The 18,275-nt window shown below is 44.2% G+C and overlaps 1 protein-coding gene across 2 annotated transcripts in view; it reads left to right on the forward strand.

The window, feature by feature from the left end:
* The window catches only part of LOC147747972 (cytochrome P450 2D4-like), a 179,475-nt gene that overhangs the window by 104,283 nt on the left and 56,917 nt on the right, over nt 1-18,275 (forward strand). For both annotated transcript variants that reach the window (XM_086957408.1, XM_086957417.1), the window contains exon 6: nt 1,399-1,540. In XM_086957408.1, coding sequence (XP_086813534.1) covers nt 1,399-1,540 — 142 coding nt within the window. The remainder of the gene's footprint in view (nt 1-1,398; nt 1,541-18,275) is intronic.

Below are 18,275 nucleotides of genomic sequence, written 5' to 3' on the forward strand. Positions count from 1 at the left end.
ATACCGAATCGGATGAATTCGGTATTTACCGATTCGGTAAATACCGAATCGGTAATGCCCATTCATTCCTATGGGCTTTGAAGCCCATAGGAATGAATGGGCATTACCGATTCGGTATTTACCGAATCGGTAAATACTGAATTCACAAGGGTGCAGGGGGTGTCACATTGACACCCCCTGGCACCCCCAAAACAGGCTTGGGTGCCATGTGGCAGGCATACCTGCCCTAAGGGCAGGTCTGCCTGTCACATGACATAGGTGTGCATGCACACATGTGCATGCACACCGGAATCGGTATTTTACCATGGATTTGTATTCCATGGTAAAATACCGATTCTGTAAGCCATGTGCAGAAGGTACATTGCCTACCTACATTGCATTTTCGGTAATTTTACCGAATCGGTAAATATTACCGAATCGGTAATTATTTTACCGATTCGGTACATATTACCGAATCGGTAAATTTACCGATTCGGTAATGATACCGATTCGGTAAAATTACCGAAAATGTGCCCCTACATCTCAATAGCCCTTTACCGATCGGAAACGGCCGAAAATCGGTATTTTCGGCCGATTCCGATCGGTAAAGAGCTACCTACATCTGGCCCTTAGTGTGCAAGACGGTTTAGCTGACCTAAAAGGTCCGGCAAAAGCATCATGCGCACTTGGAGAGTGCAAACCACTCCTCCCTCTGATGGCGGTGAGCCCCACCCTGCCCTAACCTGGCTTTAAGTCCACACAGAAAAAAAATATGATAGTAAGGTCTTGTTATTATCATTTTATTTTTATTTTTTGCATTTCTCAAAGTGCAGTGTGTCTTAGCATGGGAGCCACAACTGGATAAATGTTAACACCTTCGCTGCGGCGGCTATTCCGCCGCAGCGCTAAGGGGGCGGGGGTGCCGCGCGGCATGCCCATGCTGGTGACGGAACCGCTCCGTCACCAGCCTCGGTTGAGCTGTGCTCATGACAGAGCGGTTCCATCATAGTCCCGCCCGCTCAATAGAACGCGCCACGCAGACGCAAAATCAGCGCTGCGCTGGCACGTCGGGCATGCCATGACGGAGCCGCTCCGTCATCAGCACAGCGCCACCGCGGCTGATGACGGAGCGGTTCTGTCATCAGCATGGAAAAGGTTAATCTGTAAACCATCACCTGGGGCTGAAAATTCCTACAAAAAATATTTTGCGCAAGAAATATAATGCAAAAACATTTTGTGATAGAATTCTCGCACTGAATGAGGCTACACTGCCTGTGCAAAACCATAATATATAAATAGAATGTGTTGCTGTCTGTCAAGTTAGAACATTATATGTGAAGTGACCCAGACGTGTCTAATTAACTCAAAAAGTGTTCATAGCCATGTATTTACAGTGCACATTTGTCTATATTATTCCAGGCTCGAGATGACTCTAAAAGTAGCTTCACTGAGGAAAACCTCTTCTTCACCACCATGGACCTGTTTGTGGCAGGAACAGAGACCACTGCCACCACCCTCTACTGGTGCCTGCTCTACATGCTTCTATACCCCGACATTCAAGGTAGGTGATGGAGGTTGCACTGGAAGAAGTGAGGGTTTCCCCACATGCTTTTTGCACGTTGGGAAAGACAGGTGGTAGGCATGGATTGCTATGACTGAGTGGGTGGGGGGACGACTATATCACAAGTGATATGACTATAATATTGCACCCTTGATGCCTACCCTACAATGGAGTGATAGGTAGATATAAAGGATGACATATCATTATAGGTTGACATTCCTTTTTTTTAAGTTCAATAATAGTTTATTAATCATAATATAAGGTATGAATACATAATACAGTAAAAGAACTATGGGGGAAAAAAGGGAGGTGGGAGGGAGGGAAGGGAAAGCATGAGGAGAAAAATCAGTATACATTATAGAGTTGAAGGAACGACAATAAACTTATCATGGGCATTAAAAAATAAAAAGAAGGGGTACAGTAATTATACAATAAAAGTAAATGCAAATGAGGCTATGCAGGTAAGTATGTTAACAAAGAAAGGGGAATGAAAAAGGGCATCAAGGGGGTTTGGGAACCTCCTGCTGAGCAGGTCGCGGGCAGAAGGAACGAGTTGTACAATTATCCAAATACATTGTAACAGGAAGCCATAAATCTGCACGTTTAGCTCCCATCTGGGCAGGAAAAACAAAAGCAGTATCAAGCCTATGATTGTGACAAAAATTATACCACCATGCTCTGAAAGTAATGGTAGAGGAAGACTTCCAATTAATAGTAATTTGTTGAAACGCAACAGCCAGTAGTAAATCAACAATACGAACATAGAGATCAGTCTCGTCCCAACAAGGAGAAAGACTTCCCAAAAAGATATGGGTGGGAGAGAAGGGAATACAAGTGTGAAAGATAACATTAATTTGTGCCCAGACCTGTAACCAAAAGGCATGTACATTCTGGCAAAGGAACAACATATGAAACAGAGTGGCGTTGGGTAATGAGCAAGACCAACATACATCTGGGGTGGCAGGGAATCTCTTGTGGAGGGTAGAAGGAGTCTGAAGCAATCGGTTATATATGAAAAATATAGATTGCATCAAGGACACCGCCCTAGAGGTTTTACGAACTTTTGTCCAAATCCTATCCCACAGAGATATTGGCCATGATGTAGAAAGATCATTTTCCCAATGCTCCTCCACCTAGGACTTGGGACTGGGGAGTGTATGTGCATGAAGATGTTTGTAAATAACAGAAGCTTTAGGAAGAGCTTGTAGGGTAGAATGAAGTTGGAGAGTAAGGTCAAGTAAAATAGGAGAAGGGGTCGCCTGCAAGAGTCTCGCATAAACCTCCATAACCGCTGCTTTGAGGAGAAGATATCTGGGAGCAAAGGAGGAGGGCAAATCAAAGGTGGAACATAGGGTATGGAAAGGCATAAAGGTTGATTGCGAGAAGAGCTGTGATATCCAGAGCAATCCCTTGGATCTCCAAGATTTCCAGTAAAAGGGTTTACCTCGGATTAAAAGGTATTTATTATGCCAAATAGTAGATGAGAGGAAATCGGCAAGATTCGTAGGGGGGGAGGGTTAGAGGATAAGAGGAGTTTGACAGTGAATTTATGAATGAGAGTAGGAATCGAGGAGGGTTTGCGTGAAAAAGAGATATATTCAGCAAAGGAGAAAGGGGAGAGGAAGAGGCGTTCAACCTTGGTCCACAGAGGGCAGGGAGAATCAGGGTCCTGTAACCAAAAGGAAGCTTGACGCAACAAAAAAGCCTTATGGTAAGCCGGGAAGTCCGGACGGCCCGGGACCAGGGATCGATTCCCGGCGCTGCAGGTTTCTGGACCAGGGTCAGCGGACTCGATAATTCTCTCCCCTCGGTGCCCACTCTGATCAGCGATCACACTCAGCAACTCTGGGCATTAGCTTGCCTCATCTTCACTAACGGCCCCACCAGACCGCTGGGGATGCCTGGTCTCACCCTGGAGATACCCATTAAGGGACCATCTCTCAGGGAAGCCAGGAAGGGTTTCGCAGCGGTCGAAGCGCCTTGGGACCCTCCGGGTAAGTAGTGCGCTACATAAATGCCTATACATTTACATTTAGCAAGGGACATTCTAGGGTTTTTGTTATGCCATAAAAAGGAGGACAAGACTGAATTAATTTTCTTTAAAAATTTGGCTGGGATAGAGACGGGGATATTGGAGAGTGTGTACAGAACAATGGGGGATAACATCATCTTAATGGTGTCCAAACGACCCCACCAAGACAGGTAAAGAGGATGCCACCTGGCTGTGAGGTCGGATATTTTCTGAGTGCACTTAGTAAGGCAGAGGGAAACAGTGTCAGGGATGGAAGGGGTGATGTGCAATCCCAAATACTTAATGTGGGAAGGGCTCCAGGTAAAATTGGAGGCGCTAAAGTCAGGTTTAAAGATGAATTTTGTCAGGGGAAGGATCTCACACTTATCATTATTGAGCCTATAACCAGAGATTGAGGAATAATTCCGTACTTCCTCCAAGAAAACAGGAATGGAGACCGTGGGATTCAAGATGAAGAGTAAAATATCATCTGCGTAGGCAGCAAGTTTAATGGAGGATTCCGTGGTCTGAAAGTCATGAATGTCGGGGTTCTGGCGCAGTCTGGACAAGAAAGGTTCTAAAGCAAGATTGAAAAGAAAAGGTGAGAGGGGGCATCCTTGGCGAACTCCTCTGCCAAGGTCAAAGTAGGGGGAGATTTGACCATTAGCATAAACTGCAGCCCGTGGGTGAGAATACAACAATGAGACTAGGGAAATAAATTTAGGGCCAAACCCGAACCATCCGAGAGTATGGAAGAGGTAAGGCCATTCAACCCTGTCGAACGCCTTCTCAGCATCTAGGGCAATCGCCGCGAGGGAATGCTGGAGATGGGATGATTTTGACAATATGGTAAATAAAAGCCTGGTGTTACCAGTAATGTAACGACCTTTAACAAAGCCGGATTGTTCTTCTCCTAAGAGGTCAGGAAGCAAATGATCCAACCTTATCGCCAATGACTTGGCGAAGATTTTATAATCAATATTAACAAGGGAGATGGGTCTGTAGTTCTTGCAATATTGCACATCTTTTCCGGGTTTGGGTATTAAACAAATGTGTGCATCTGAAAAGGACCCTGAGGAAGCACCTAATTCAGCAAAGGAATGGAGAAGGAAATGCAGCTTCGGAATCAATAATTTGGAGAAATTAAGGTAAAACTCAACGGTAAAATCGTCTGGACCAGGAGCTTTGTTAAGTTTAAGACGCTGGAGCGCGGTGAGCAGCTCTTTCTGTGAGATGTCAGTCTCCAAAGAGGAAAGATCAAGAGGGAAATGTGCAGGTGTTTGAATAGTTGAGAAGAAATGTGTAAGAGAATGAGGAGAGGGTTGGGTGTCAGAGGTGTATAAGGTCTCGTTGAAGCGGGAGAATGTAGCAAGAATGTCGGCATCTTTGTGTTGTAAGTGTGCATTGGTGTCATAAACAGATTCAATAGTCATCTTGTTGTGCTTGACCTTCAAGTAATTGGCAAGGATTTTCCCAGCTTTGTTCCTACCACCATAGAACTTAGCACTTGACTTAAGTAAATATAAGGAGGCATCTTCAGTAGACTTTTCATTAAATTTAAGCTTAGCAGCGACCAAAGCTGTCAGACTATCTTTGGAATGTGAGGTGAAATAGGCGTGTTCCAATCGCTTAATGTCAAGAAGGAGGGTTTTAGTGAATTGGCGAGCAGTCCTGCGTTTCTTTGTGACATAATTAATAATGAAGTCGCGCGCAGCTGCCTTGAAAGCGTCCCAAACAGTGTGTTTTGAAATGGGCAGAACATCGTTAAACAGAAAAAATTCATCAAAAAAGGCGGTGAAGGAAGCGGAAAATTTGGGATCCAAGAGGAGGGTATTGTTAAAACGCCATCTCCTGGGCCCGTCAACTTTAGGGAGCACATCAAGGCTGACTACAACAGGGGCATGATCCGAGAGCAAAATCGGACCAATTTCCGCTGTATTAAGCGTTTGAGCAAGATCATGGGAAACAAAAATGTAGTCAATCCGTGATTGTGAACAATGATACGGTGAATAAAAGGTATACTCTTGCACAGTCGGGTTGCAGAGTCGCCAAGAGTCAACAAGCTTATGTTGAGATTAAGCATGGGCGAATTTTGCGAATTTGCGATCCGCGAATTTGCGGATTTGCGAATTTCCGATCCGCAAAATTCGCGAATTTGTGCGAATTTGTGGATTTTTGTTTTTTTGCGTGTTCGCGGGGTTTTTGCGTGTTCGCGGGGCTTTTTGCGTCTTCACGAGCCGCTTGCATAGCGAAGTTACCCATGCAGTCGTTTATGGGAGAGGGAGAGAGAGATAGATAGATAGATAGATAGATAGAAAGAGAGAGAAAGAGAGGGAAAGAAAGGGAAAGAGAGAGGGAGAGAGAGAACGAGAGAAAGAAAGAGAGGCCGGATCTCTGAAGGGCCAGATTCCGGAGTTGCCCCTACAGAACATACAGCTTTTTATTTTTAGCAAAATGCATATGAAAATTGTGCTGTAAAGGTCTCTTTTAGTTTAACCCCTCCTGACAACTCAAAATGGGTGTATTTGCCATCCTCTCCCTTCTTCCTGTTTTTTATATCTGTAAGTGCTTCCTGATGAATTTTAATTCCTTGGACAGGTGCCTCGTTGCCAACTTGTAACTATTCTCTGACCCTGCTTCAAGGGTCAGAGCAGGGTCAGAGAATAGTTGCAAGAAGATAACGAGGCGCCAGGAAGCAATTAGCAGCAGTTGTCCAAGTTGAAGTTAATTTGTTTGTAACCCTTTTGTAAAAGGTTACAAAGAAATTAGGTTCAACTTTTGCACCTGCTGCTGTAACCCTTGCTTGGCTGAAAATTCGTCCCCGCTGATTCGCAGATTTTACCGCGATTTCGCGAGATTCGCGGATTGCGAAATCGCGGAAAATCCGCAAATTCGCCCGCGAAACGGATTTTACGCCCACCCTTAGTTGCGATATAGCTTGAGGAAAAAGTTTTTGCGATTTAGTAGGGACATAGGTGGCATCAGATTTCCTATCTATAAACTGATCAAGAGGTTGATTACAATCCCCCGCAAGGATGAAATTGTCATCCATGAATTGGGTGATACGCGGAGAAAACTCAGCCCAAAAAAGGGGTTCACCATTGGTGGGGCCATAAACATTAAGGAGAGAGATTGGAACACCTCTACGAGATAGTCTGACATGTGTCCATCTGCCATTAGTATCAGATTCTTGGGAAATGACTGTGAAAGGGAGAGACCTGCGACAGAGAATTGCAACACCATTGCGTTTACCATCACCTTGCGAATAAAAAACTTCACCCACCCAACCTCTTTTAAGCTTAGCAGATTCTATGTCAGAAAGGTGAGTTTCCTGAAGAAACGCAATATCAACATTCAATTTGGCTAGGTGAGATAAAATGCGTTGACGCTTAATTGGGGAATTGATACCCTTGACATTCCAGGAAGTTCTATTCAAGGACATAACATGTACAGTATTGTAATGAGTTCATAACAAATGCAAAGATATGGTATAAAAAATAAGCTATAAAGTACAACGTATAAAAAAGGAAGCGAAAAACCCATGAAGAAGGAAGAGTAAAAAGGAAATAGAGATAGAATAGAGATGAAGAAAGGTAAGAGAGAGAGAAAATTGGTGAGGTCAAAAGTATGTGCAACAAGAGAGAGCAAAGTAAAGACGAGAGAGAAGTTCAGGTAGATTAGAGGAAGAGGAGAGAGAAAACAAAGAGATCCACAACCTGAAAAAAAGAGGTTATGACTTCTGCACAAACAAGGAAGCTAAGACATGAGAGGACGAGCAAAAAATAAAGGAAACAGAATAGGAGAAGAAGACAAGGGAAAAACATACCTACAAAGGAGAAGACGAGAAGGAGTCGGGGGGGGGGGGAAGGAGCCACATAGGCAAGGCGACACATCCGTGTTTAGCCGGGCAGGAAGCCAGGGAGACATCATCAAACGGGAAAGAATTCCTGTGGAAACAAAGAGGGGAATAAGAGGAAAAATTACATAAAATAAGTCAAACGAGAACAGGGAACAACCAACAATAAGGCAGCTGAAGGGAAGTAACAGTCAAGAGAACATAAACCAAATAGAAAGGCAAAACATGACCAAACGTGGACATCGCAAGAGCAAGAACGAACAGGACAATAACTTAGCCAGGATGAGACGAGGAAGGCCCAGAAGAGTCCATTGCAGTAGTCTTGTGTTCATTAATGAAGCTTTGCAGGCGTACTGAATCTTCATAGGTAGTCGTCTTGTTGTTGTAGGCGACTTTAAACAGGCAGGGATGGTACAAGCCATATCTAGCACCCATGGAGCGAAGGACATCTCTCATGTCTAGGAAAGCCTTCCGACGATTGGCAGTCGCCTTAGCGTAGTCCTGGTCGAAGAACAGAGAGGAACCAGACCATGATAGTTTCGGTGAAGCTTTGGCATCCGCAAGAACCTTCAAAAGGTCAGTGTATTCCAAAAAATAAATAATGACCCCTCTTGGTCGTTGGGACATGGAAGCAGATGTAGGTAGGCGACCCAATCGGTGAGCACGCTGTATGTTAAGACTCGTACCCTCTGGCAGTTGGAGTAATTTAGGGAGGAAGGACTTAAAGAAAGTGATTGAGTCCGAACCCTCAAGACCTTCCACCAAGCCGTAAATGCGAAGGTTGTTCCGCCTATTTCTATTTTCCAATTCCTCCACTTGTTTCTGGAGAGCGCCCACCTGCGAGGTTAGATGAGAAACTGTGGTGCGGGTTTCCTGAAATGAGGCAACAGACTGTTCGACCGAGGAAACCCTTGTTTCAATTTGGGACCAGTTGTCTGTGAGAGCTTGGAGCTTGACATTAGTTTCCTCCATAAAGGGGAGTAAGGTGCCGATTTCCTCCAGGAAAAGACGAAGATCTTATCTCTTCCAGCAAGAGTTCCATGGAGACAGGTGTAGACGACTTGAGAGGCGAAGGAGGATCTTTTTTTCAGGCGCTTGGTGGTAGCTTTCCCCACTGTTGACTGAGGAGGTTTCATGGCAGTATCAGAGCCAGACGAGGTGAAAGAGTTCTCCAATTTAGAAAAAGCTGAAAATACTTTGGAGTTTTTCACAAAGTCCACCTTTGTTGTGGTGTTGGAGGGTATACGTGACATAGATTTAAGTCGGCCCATGAAAAAACAGGTGAGAACAACCCCCGCAACACGTGCTGCCCCCACAACGAGGTGAATTCCAACGAAACGTGCACAGTGAAACACAGAAAACCACTGTGAGGAAAGTTGAAGAGGGTCCAAGGCAAAAATATGTGCAGTTTACTGTTGAATTGAGGGGAAGTAAGTAGACCAGAAAGGCACTCTTGAGGACAACAAGGTCTTAATCCATAAAGACGCCAAGTAAAAGCTGACCACCATGTAGAAAGTCACATTTGCCACTTAACATGACATCTGCAACGCCAGAAACAGCGATGAATAACAGCAAGTAGACAAGAAGCGGCATTTATTGGCGCATAAATTTGTGCGCCACCATCATGTAGAGCAGGAGAACATTGATGAAAGCATTAATTGGCGTGTACATATAGTGATGAGGCGGTAGAAATTTGCTGTAAATCTGACGCGGTGAGCCAGAATGGGATCAAATGGTAGTTCCTGGTAGCTCCCCTTGCCATTGTAATCAATGAGGCTGAGGTAAGTGAAGCGGCATAACAAAAGTGTGTCTGCGCACCGTGGAACAGAATAAGAATACCCAACTGGCAGATAATGTGTGGCCAGTGTTCAGCAGCAGCTAATGAGGAGAAGGCAGTTGTTGCGCAACTCAGGCATTCCTACGCCGCACCAGCAGAACATTGAAATAAAACGCCAGAACTCTCGCAAAATGGCAGACTGAGGGAGGCAAGGATGTGGAAACCCCCCATATCAAAACTGAGGCAGGAGTAAGCTTGCAGACCGCCAAGAAATAGAAAGAATATGGAGGTTCCAGGAGGTGGGCGGCAACAGTCACGAAAGAAACCCCATGCGGCAGCAGAAAAGCCCAAAGTGCGCGACGTCATAAAATGGCGGCCGCGCCGATACCTGAAACGGAGCTGGCAGCCGTGACAAAGTTCTCTGCCTCAGGGCATGTCAGCAGGGAATGAAGAGTTGCGGTGGCGTCCAGGAGTATTCCGCCGCTGGCAAACAGCCGTCCAACAGGAAAAGACGCGCCGTAGACGGAGCGCCTCCTGAAGCTTCAGTGGAGCTTCACACGGGCGCCGCCATCACCATCGGGCGCCAAGCCACGCCCCGTAGGTTGACATTCCTGAACTTGAATTTGGGCCTGATTATCAGTCGGATCAGACCAAATACCTGAATGGATTTCTGTTCCACCTAATCACAAGTGGGCCGGTGTTTCTAAGTTCCGGTTTACTAGTTGTGGGAACAATAAGCTCATTTTAACTGGCACGAAAGTCCAGCTGTTAAAATAGATGTGGGGAAGAGCTGCATTGCAGTCTGTTACATATTCTAGTTCCTGTCTGACCTTCAGCACAGACACAGAGGGGGCATGTAATGCTCCAACCTGCCGGGCGACAGTCACCCCTTCCCTCCCCCATCCATGCTTATAGCATGTGGTAAATGTGAATGCCACTCATCTGGTGTTAGACTAACGCATTTCCGTGTGGTGGTCTGCATCATCGCACTGAAATGCGAAGTTATGCACATTAGCACCTCCTCAGCTGTGCCTGTCAAGCACTGCGGCCCAGAGAGCACTGACCTGTTAATTATAATAACCTGCTGGCGAGTGGAGTGTGGCAGACAGTGCGCGTGCTGCAGCTCGCCAGACTTGGGAGCTGGATGAGCTTGCAGCAAAAAAGACAACAAGTACGTGTGCCTAGCCCTGAGGGGCATAATCATTCAGCTGCCAGCAAGATTTGGGTAATGTTAAGAAATCTACATGCTATGCACACACAACGACACACTTACAACGCGTGCAGTGCCTACACTCACTGCAAAAAAGTAAGATTGATATCCTTGCTCTAAAGTCAAGCGTGGGGCATAATAATTTTGTTGCCGGTTGGATTACAGGGTATAAATGCTGTGCTTAAAGTTGCAAATGTGCACACACACACGACGCTGCACTCACAGCGCGTGCATGGCCGGCCACATGAATACTGGTGTTCTCTGCTGCAGCTAACAAACAGCACAGTGGACCTCTCTCTGGTGCAGGAACTGCATGATCTCCGAATGGAGTCTGCTATTAATTTAAAGCATGATGAAATGAGTGGTGTTGGGACTTGGAGCTGTGACTTTTCTACAAAGTTGAAATGTTTACGTTCATTCAAAGTGTGTACGTTCTCTGTGTCTGCAAAGCCAGCACCAGCCACATCACGTATTTGCAGAGAGAATGCAGCTTTTAAATTACAGAAAATAACTTGCAATAGACAAAATGAATAATTTTCTCGAGCAACTACATAATGTGCCTCAGCCTCACTCGCCTGAGGGTTGCCCGATGTCCATTGCAGGCTCTGGCGGCTCCATTGAGTCCAGGTCAGCTGACTGTTGTTGACAGACTGACTACTAATTTCTAGCTGAATCTGTGTTGTCGGGACCTCCATTGCACTGTCTAATTGATAATTGTTTCACTACTCAAGGATCAAACAGCAATATAATTGATTTGCACTTTGAGATGTCTTATCATGTCATATACTGATTCTGGATTTGGACGCAAAGTGTTTTGGGCCTGTATTATATACTACATTTCTCCAGATGACTTATCACGTTACAGAATACTCATCTTTGATATAGAGACCTGCAGACCCCATGCCAGAATTTGCAACCCTTCTACATATCCCCGATTATCCAACAGAACACCCAGACCTTATCCAGGACCTGATATCACATTCTAGAACTTCCAGGACTCAATCTCTTTCACTGTTATCCCCAAAATGAACACTCTGCCCTTCTTTATTGTATCAGTTATCCAAAGACTGAACTCTCACCCTTTCTCCAAGGCCCGATATCACATTAAAGAACAATCACTCCTTCTTCGGAGACTATTATCCTGTGCTTTGCATTTTTCCGGTTTTTTAGAACCTCTCCCACGATATTAATTATTTACTGTAATGCATGGTTTGCGTATTAATTTATTGCTTACATTTGTTTTGTAGTGTGATGCTTTGATGAAGGTTGATCCTTTATTAATACTTCATGTACATTTAGGCAACTGCCCACAAATAATGCACACGTTTTATTTTTACACCTTACATTATATTTCACGGGCCTGCTTCTTTCATGCAAATGCTGAGAAATCGTACTCAAGTCGGATACACAGTCATCTCGACAGAGCATCTCTTCAGGCTTCCGAGGGGGCATCAAATCTGCAAACAGCCTAAGCAAAGGTCACTCACTGGCGCTTTGTGTTGCTTTCTCAGCCAAGGCATGACTAAACAAATACAGAAACTGACCTCACTTATTGCACTTATAAAACAATTATTAGATTACTCCTACAGGCAGACATACGTTGGGCAGGGTATACTCAGCCACAAGATCTGCACTGCAGACACACCTCAGCCATTGCTCCTGGCATGCCATTAGATGCACTGTCAGGAGCCACAAAACTTAGCTACAAGCACACATTCCTCAGACACTGTCCAAGAGGTGTCCTGAGCTGCTCTGTCTAGAACAATAAACCTCAGCTACAAGCATGCATACCTCAAACACTGTCCATGAGGTGTCATGAGCTGCACTGTCCGGAACAACTAACCTCAGCTACAAGCACACATACCTCAGACACTGTCCATGAGGTGACATGAGCTGCACTGGTCCGGTACAGCAACCCTCAGCTCCAACCATGCATTCCATGTGGTTTAATTAGCGGCACTGTGCGGAACAATAAACTTCTACTACAAGCTCACATACCTCAGACACTGTCGGTGAAGTATCATGAGCTGCACTGTATGGAATAACATACTTCAGGCACAGTCCATGAGAGGTCATGGACTGCACTGTTATGTTATACAACATTGATACTGCACACGGATACTCAAGAGTGTCCCGGCGTGGGAGCCAGTTTGGAGGCGACAGAAGGATGTTTGACGAGGCTGGATGTTAATTAAAAAGCAACGTTTTTAACTTCTTTTTAAACAGCCGAAGGTCTTGGGTGTTTCGCAGATTCATGGAAAAGCATTCCAGGCTTTGGCCACCCTGAATGAGAGGGCGCTGCCCCTTGTTCTAGCTAGGCGGTAGCGTGGGATTACGGCAAGGCATTGCACTGTAGAGATTCAGTGTCTTTCAGGCACATAGAAGTTAAAGCGTGTCCTGAGATTGGAGGGCCCGGATTTGTATAAGGAAACATGGGCAAGGATGAGGGCCTTAAACAGAACGCGCTGCCCTACCGGGAGCCAATGCAAATCCCGGAGATATTGCGTTGTACTAGACCTACCAGAAATGCCCAACAGTGCTCTCGCTGCTGAATTCTGATTGGTCTGTAGCTTGTTCTGCTGATAACCGGGAAAGCCAATATATAATGTGTTGGCGTAATCGATGCGCGACAGGATGAGGGCACGTATCACCATTTCCTTTGCAGATCTGGGCAGCAGTGGCAGGAATTTCCTAAGTAGTTTTAGTGTGCCGAAGCACACTCTGGCCAGTTTTTTATCTGTGGAGAGAATCTGTGGTCCTCACTGAACCAGACCCCCAGATTCTTCACTGGGCTTCCGTTGAATTAGGCTTGGAGTAACCTGCTGGCCAAAGGTCATCCCTGAAGTGCAGAGGAAAGGACCCATAAAGGAGTACCTCAGACTTGTCCTCATTGCATTTGAGCTGTGCCCCCGTGAGCCATTTAAAGACTGCTGCAAGGCAGTTTTTGGCTAGATCAGGAGACAGATCTATTTCCTTCCACATAAAGAGGAGCTGGGTATAATCAGCATAGGCTATGATCTTTGCACACCTCCTCCGCCAGATAGATTGACGGCGTGATGTATACGTTGAAGAAAAGGGGTCTCAAAGTTGAACCTTGAGGAATTCCCGTAGTCACCTTTCTTGGTGCTGAAGAAAATGGAGGCATCCAAACCTGCTGTGTTCTATTCTCTAGAAAGGATTCAATCAACTCCCACACCGAGTCATAAATTCCAATATTAGAGAGACAGGCCAAAATTTGGCGATGAGGCACCGTATCAAAGGCGGCAGAGAGGTCCAGAACAACAAACCTCGGCTACAAGCACATATACCTCAGACACTGTCCTTGTCATGTCGGTTAGTGCTCTTCAATTTCTAGTGCTTTGCAGCAGTTTCCAGATCTTAGAGTTTCTTGTTGCTCAAATGGGTGTCATTTCTAATATTTATGTTTCCCTCATCTTCATTGTTTGATTTTTGCTCGAGAGAAAGTGTCACTCATAGTCGTTGAATGTCACTCATAATTACAATGAAATTATGAAATGTAAAGCAATCTGAAACCTTGTTTTCTCTGGATTACTATTTCACTAGGGGTCTATTAATTGATATTCTAGTTTGAAAGCTTCCATAGTTCTTTTAGTGTTTAGTTTCAGTTGTTTCTTATTTTTGTTTGAAGTGTTTTTTTCAAATCCTGTATAAAATTGAAATCCCCTCCTACAATAAGCTGCCCAGGGGCTCCCATCAAGAGCTCGTTGATTTTGACCAGACTGGAAGTATCGTCCGAAACCAGACCGTAATAAACAAATTTTACTTACTATTCGCATTGATTGCGAACTGCATCTCAAATTGATTTTTTTCTTATATCAAGATCCCTCCAGGTTTCTAAGATAGATAGTGGGTGTAATCCCTTCTCAGATCACGCAAAAGTGGAGCTTGAAATTGTACTAGGAGGGGAAAACAGAGAGCGGTCCAGATGGCAGCTAGAACGCACTCTGCTCCAAGATCAGGATTGGGTGGTGGTTTTTAGAGAGTGGATCTCTGAATATTTTAAGATAAATGAAAATACTGCAGAGCCTTTTTCTGTCTGGGGTGGATTTAAAGCGGCAGCTCGCGGTCAGATTATTGCCTACACAACCGCCCAGGCAAATGGTAGAAAGCTGAAAATAGCCAAGCTACATACTGCAGTTAAAAAAGAATATGCCCTCCAGCTCCAGCAGCATCCTAACAAACTAGAACAGGCGAGAAGAGCTCTGAGAGATTTCTTTATATTAGAGGAGACCTGTAGTTCAGAAATGTACAAACAGAAAGTGTATGAAGATAGCCAGCTAGTGGGGAAACTATTGGCCATCATAACAAGAAAGAGACAGGAGTTGGCAACCATAGTGAAGATTCAGGATCCCCAGACCAGTCAGGTTGAGGTCAATGGTGATGAGATTTCACATTTTTTAGAACATTTCCACCGTATATATTCCACAGAGTATATAGTGGGGGAAGAACGGATTCAGGATTATTTTTCTAATTTAGATATCCCTCAATTCTCAGATGGCCGGATCAGTCAATTAGAATCTGATATAAATTCTGTGGAAATATCGACTTCTATTAAAAAAACAGCTGGGGAAAAAGCATGTGGCCAGGATGGTTTCCCTATCGAATTTTATAAAACCTTTTTAAATGAATTGCTGACACCTTTGAAAAACTATTTAATGATATTAAGCAAGGAGGTTTGGTTCCTGCAGCTTTTAAAGAAGCGATAATTATGTTATTTGTCAAAAAAGAAAAAAACCCTGAGGATGTAAACTCTTATAGGCCCATCAGTCTTTTAAATTCAGACTATAAGATTTTAATGAAAGTATGGGCCGAACTTTTTTATTTGCTGCCCAGGAGGTAATTCATAGTGACCAGACAGGTTTTATTGTGGGAAGATTAATGGCTGCTAATACTGAGTTTTTAATACAGGCCTTGGATTATTTTAATACTAATTTAACTCCAGCATGTATAGTAATGGTTGATGCCGAAAAAGCATTTGACCTGGTGAATTGGACAACCCGGTTTTTTTCCCTCGGTCAATTTGGTTTTCCAGCTCAGATAACTGATATGTTCCGAAATATTTATCAGGGGGCTTCTGCCCAGATATTAATCAACTCAAAACAATCAGGATCAATAAAAATAATTCAGGGGACTAGACAGGGTTGTCCACTTTCGCTGCTGCTTTTTACTTTTTTTATAGAACCGTTAGTAATTAAAATCTATACTAATATAATAAAGAGAGAGCCCAAACCTTTTGAGGCGGTAATCTCAGGAACCACAGCACCAATCACAACACCCAATATAGCGTTGGAAAGGGCAGTTGCAGCAGAAGGACATAGGCTATGCAGACGCCCACCATATACATTTAAAAGGTAAAAGAACCATGCCAGCAAAGTAGTCCCTTGTGGGCGTGTCTGCGTTGTGCTGTGGGCGTGTGCTGGGGGGCCTGACAAACGCTGGGGGCGTGTGGTACGTTCCGCCCTTCATGCCATATCTCATATTGTGTGCTAATCCCACCCTGCTCCCTTTAAATACCCCTGCACCCCATAATCATAACCCACCCTTACTCCTTAAAATACCCCAACACCCTTAAACACTAACCCATCTTAACCCTATAAATATACCCTGTACCCCAAAGCCCAAACCCATCCCTAAACCCTAAAAATACCCCTGTACCCCAAATCCCCAAACCTAGCCCTGAGCCCTATATATACCCCTGTACCTCAAAACCCAAACCTACCCCTGAACCCTAAAAATACCACTGTACCCCAAAACCCAAACCTAGCCCTGAACCCTATATATACCCCTGTACCTCAAAACCCAAACCTAGCCCTGAACCCGAAAAATACAACTGTACCCCAAAACCCAAACCTACCCATGAACCCTAAACTACCCCTGTACCTCAAAACCCAAACTTAGCCCTGAACCCTTAAAATACCCCTGTACCCCAAAACCCAAACCGACCCCTGAACCCTAAAAATACCCCTGTACCCCAAAACCCAAACCTACCCCTGAACTCTAAAAATAACCCTGTACCCCAAAACCCAAACCTAGCCCTGAACCCTAAAATACCCCTGTACCCCAAAACCCAAACCTAGCCCTGAACCCTAAAAATACCCCTGTACCCCAAAACCCAAACCTAGCCCTGAACCCTTAAAATACCCCTGTACCCCAAAACCCAAACCTACCCCTGAACCCTAAAAATACCCCTATACCTCAAAACCCAAACCTAGCCATGAATCCTAAAAATACCCCTGTACCCCAATACCCATGCCTATCCCTAAACCCTAAAACGACCCCTGTACCCCATAACCCAAAACTATATCTGAACCCTTAAAATACCCAAACACCCCAAAACATATACCTCAGTACCCCAAAAATATACCCCTATACCCATACTTACCTTATCAAAACATTAAAAAAAACATGCTTTTACCATTCATGCATTTACAACGAATTTTGTTATAAATGTATGCGTGGTAAAAGCATATAAAATGTAATGCCATGCGTCATAATGGCATTGCGGAGTCATGGTACTTTCGTAATGAAAGTATGCAGAGTGATGGTATGCGGAAAGAAAGTTGCGGAATAATGGGTGTTTACCGTCCCCCGGTAAGTATATTGGTGGCACGGCTGCCCACATCTCCAGCAACATACTCATATTTTTTCACCACCCATTTGAAAAATGCACCGGTCTCTCTCATTGATGGCCAGCACCGACATACACTTTTAGACACACCTCCCGCCACAAGTTCTAGAATTGCGAACTTTAGAGCTGGGGAGCTACGTTCGCATCTCGGCATCAGCTCAACATCCTGTTATTCCAGGCAAATCGCTTTGTCTCCCCGGTCGTACCACAAATGAATGTGTTCTTCTGAAATGTAAATTGTGCTCATGCCATGTTGTCAAGTTAGCGCTATATAATATTGCAAGGAAAAATAAAGTAGGGAAACTCGAGTTCACACACTACTGAACACGCACTCTTAAGTTCATCAGCAGTGCACTGTGAATCGGAGCGTTTCACAGGCCTGTCACAGATAAGAAATGCTATCAAAACGAAATCCTACAAAACAATATACTACTGGCCGGCAGCAATTCATACCCAGACAACGTCGGGACGGGCTGCTAGTAAAAAATAATGCTGCTATCCAATCCCCTGACCCCAAATGGCTAAGCTGAAACTCTTTGCAGACGACATTATTTTATATTTGTTGCCCAATAAAGAAAATACTAAAAGTGTATTGAGGGAATTTAGAGAATTTGAACAGATTGGGGGCTACAAAATAAATCCCAATAAAACGGAGGTCCTTGCCCTCAACACTGATTTAAATCTATTCCATCTTTTTTGAGGGTTGACGCCGCAAATCAAGACCCAGTTAGATATCTTGGCATTTTTGTAACTAGCCATTACCATCAGTTATATTATTTGAATTATATAAGAATGAAAAATATAATCAAGAGACTTTTAGATCAGTGGCTTTTACTCCGTGTCTCAATAGTGGGCAGGATTTCATTAATTAAAATGTCGATATTACCGCTGCTTATATTTTTATTTATTAATGTTCCAATAAAAATAGATTCATCCTTTTTTAAAGAAATGGAGACGATGTTTAGAGGCTTTGTCTGGGGGAAAAATGTATCAAGAGTCAAGCTGTCGGTAGTGCAGTTACCGACTGCCCAGGGAGGCCTCGCTTTACCTCATCTAAAAACGTTTTACGAGGCTGCCTTTTTAGATATAGTGGTGGGTTTGATAGGCTCCAAATGTATTCGTGATAGCTTCTTTTTTGATAAAATGTTACAAGAAATTGACTCTCAAACCCAAGTGTTTTTAAAAACCTCCAAACTTTCAAAGAAAACTAGATACAAGACCTTAAGGGAATA

This window comes from Lissotriton vulgaris, chromosome 1_1 (genome assembly GCF_964263255.1).
Source record: "Lissotriton vulgaris chromosome 1_1, aLisVul1.2, whole genome shotgun sequence".
NCBI classification, from domain to species: Eukaryota; Metazoa; Chordata; class Amphibia; order Caudata; family Salamandridae; genus Lissotriton; species Lissotriton vulgaris.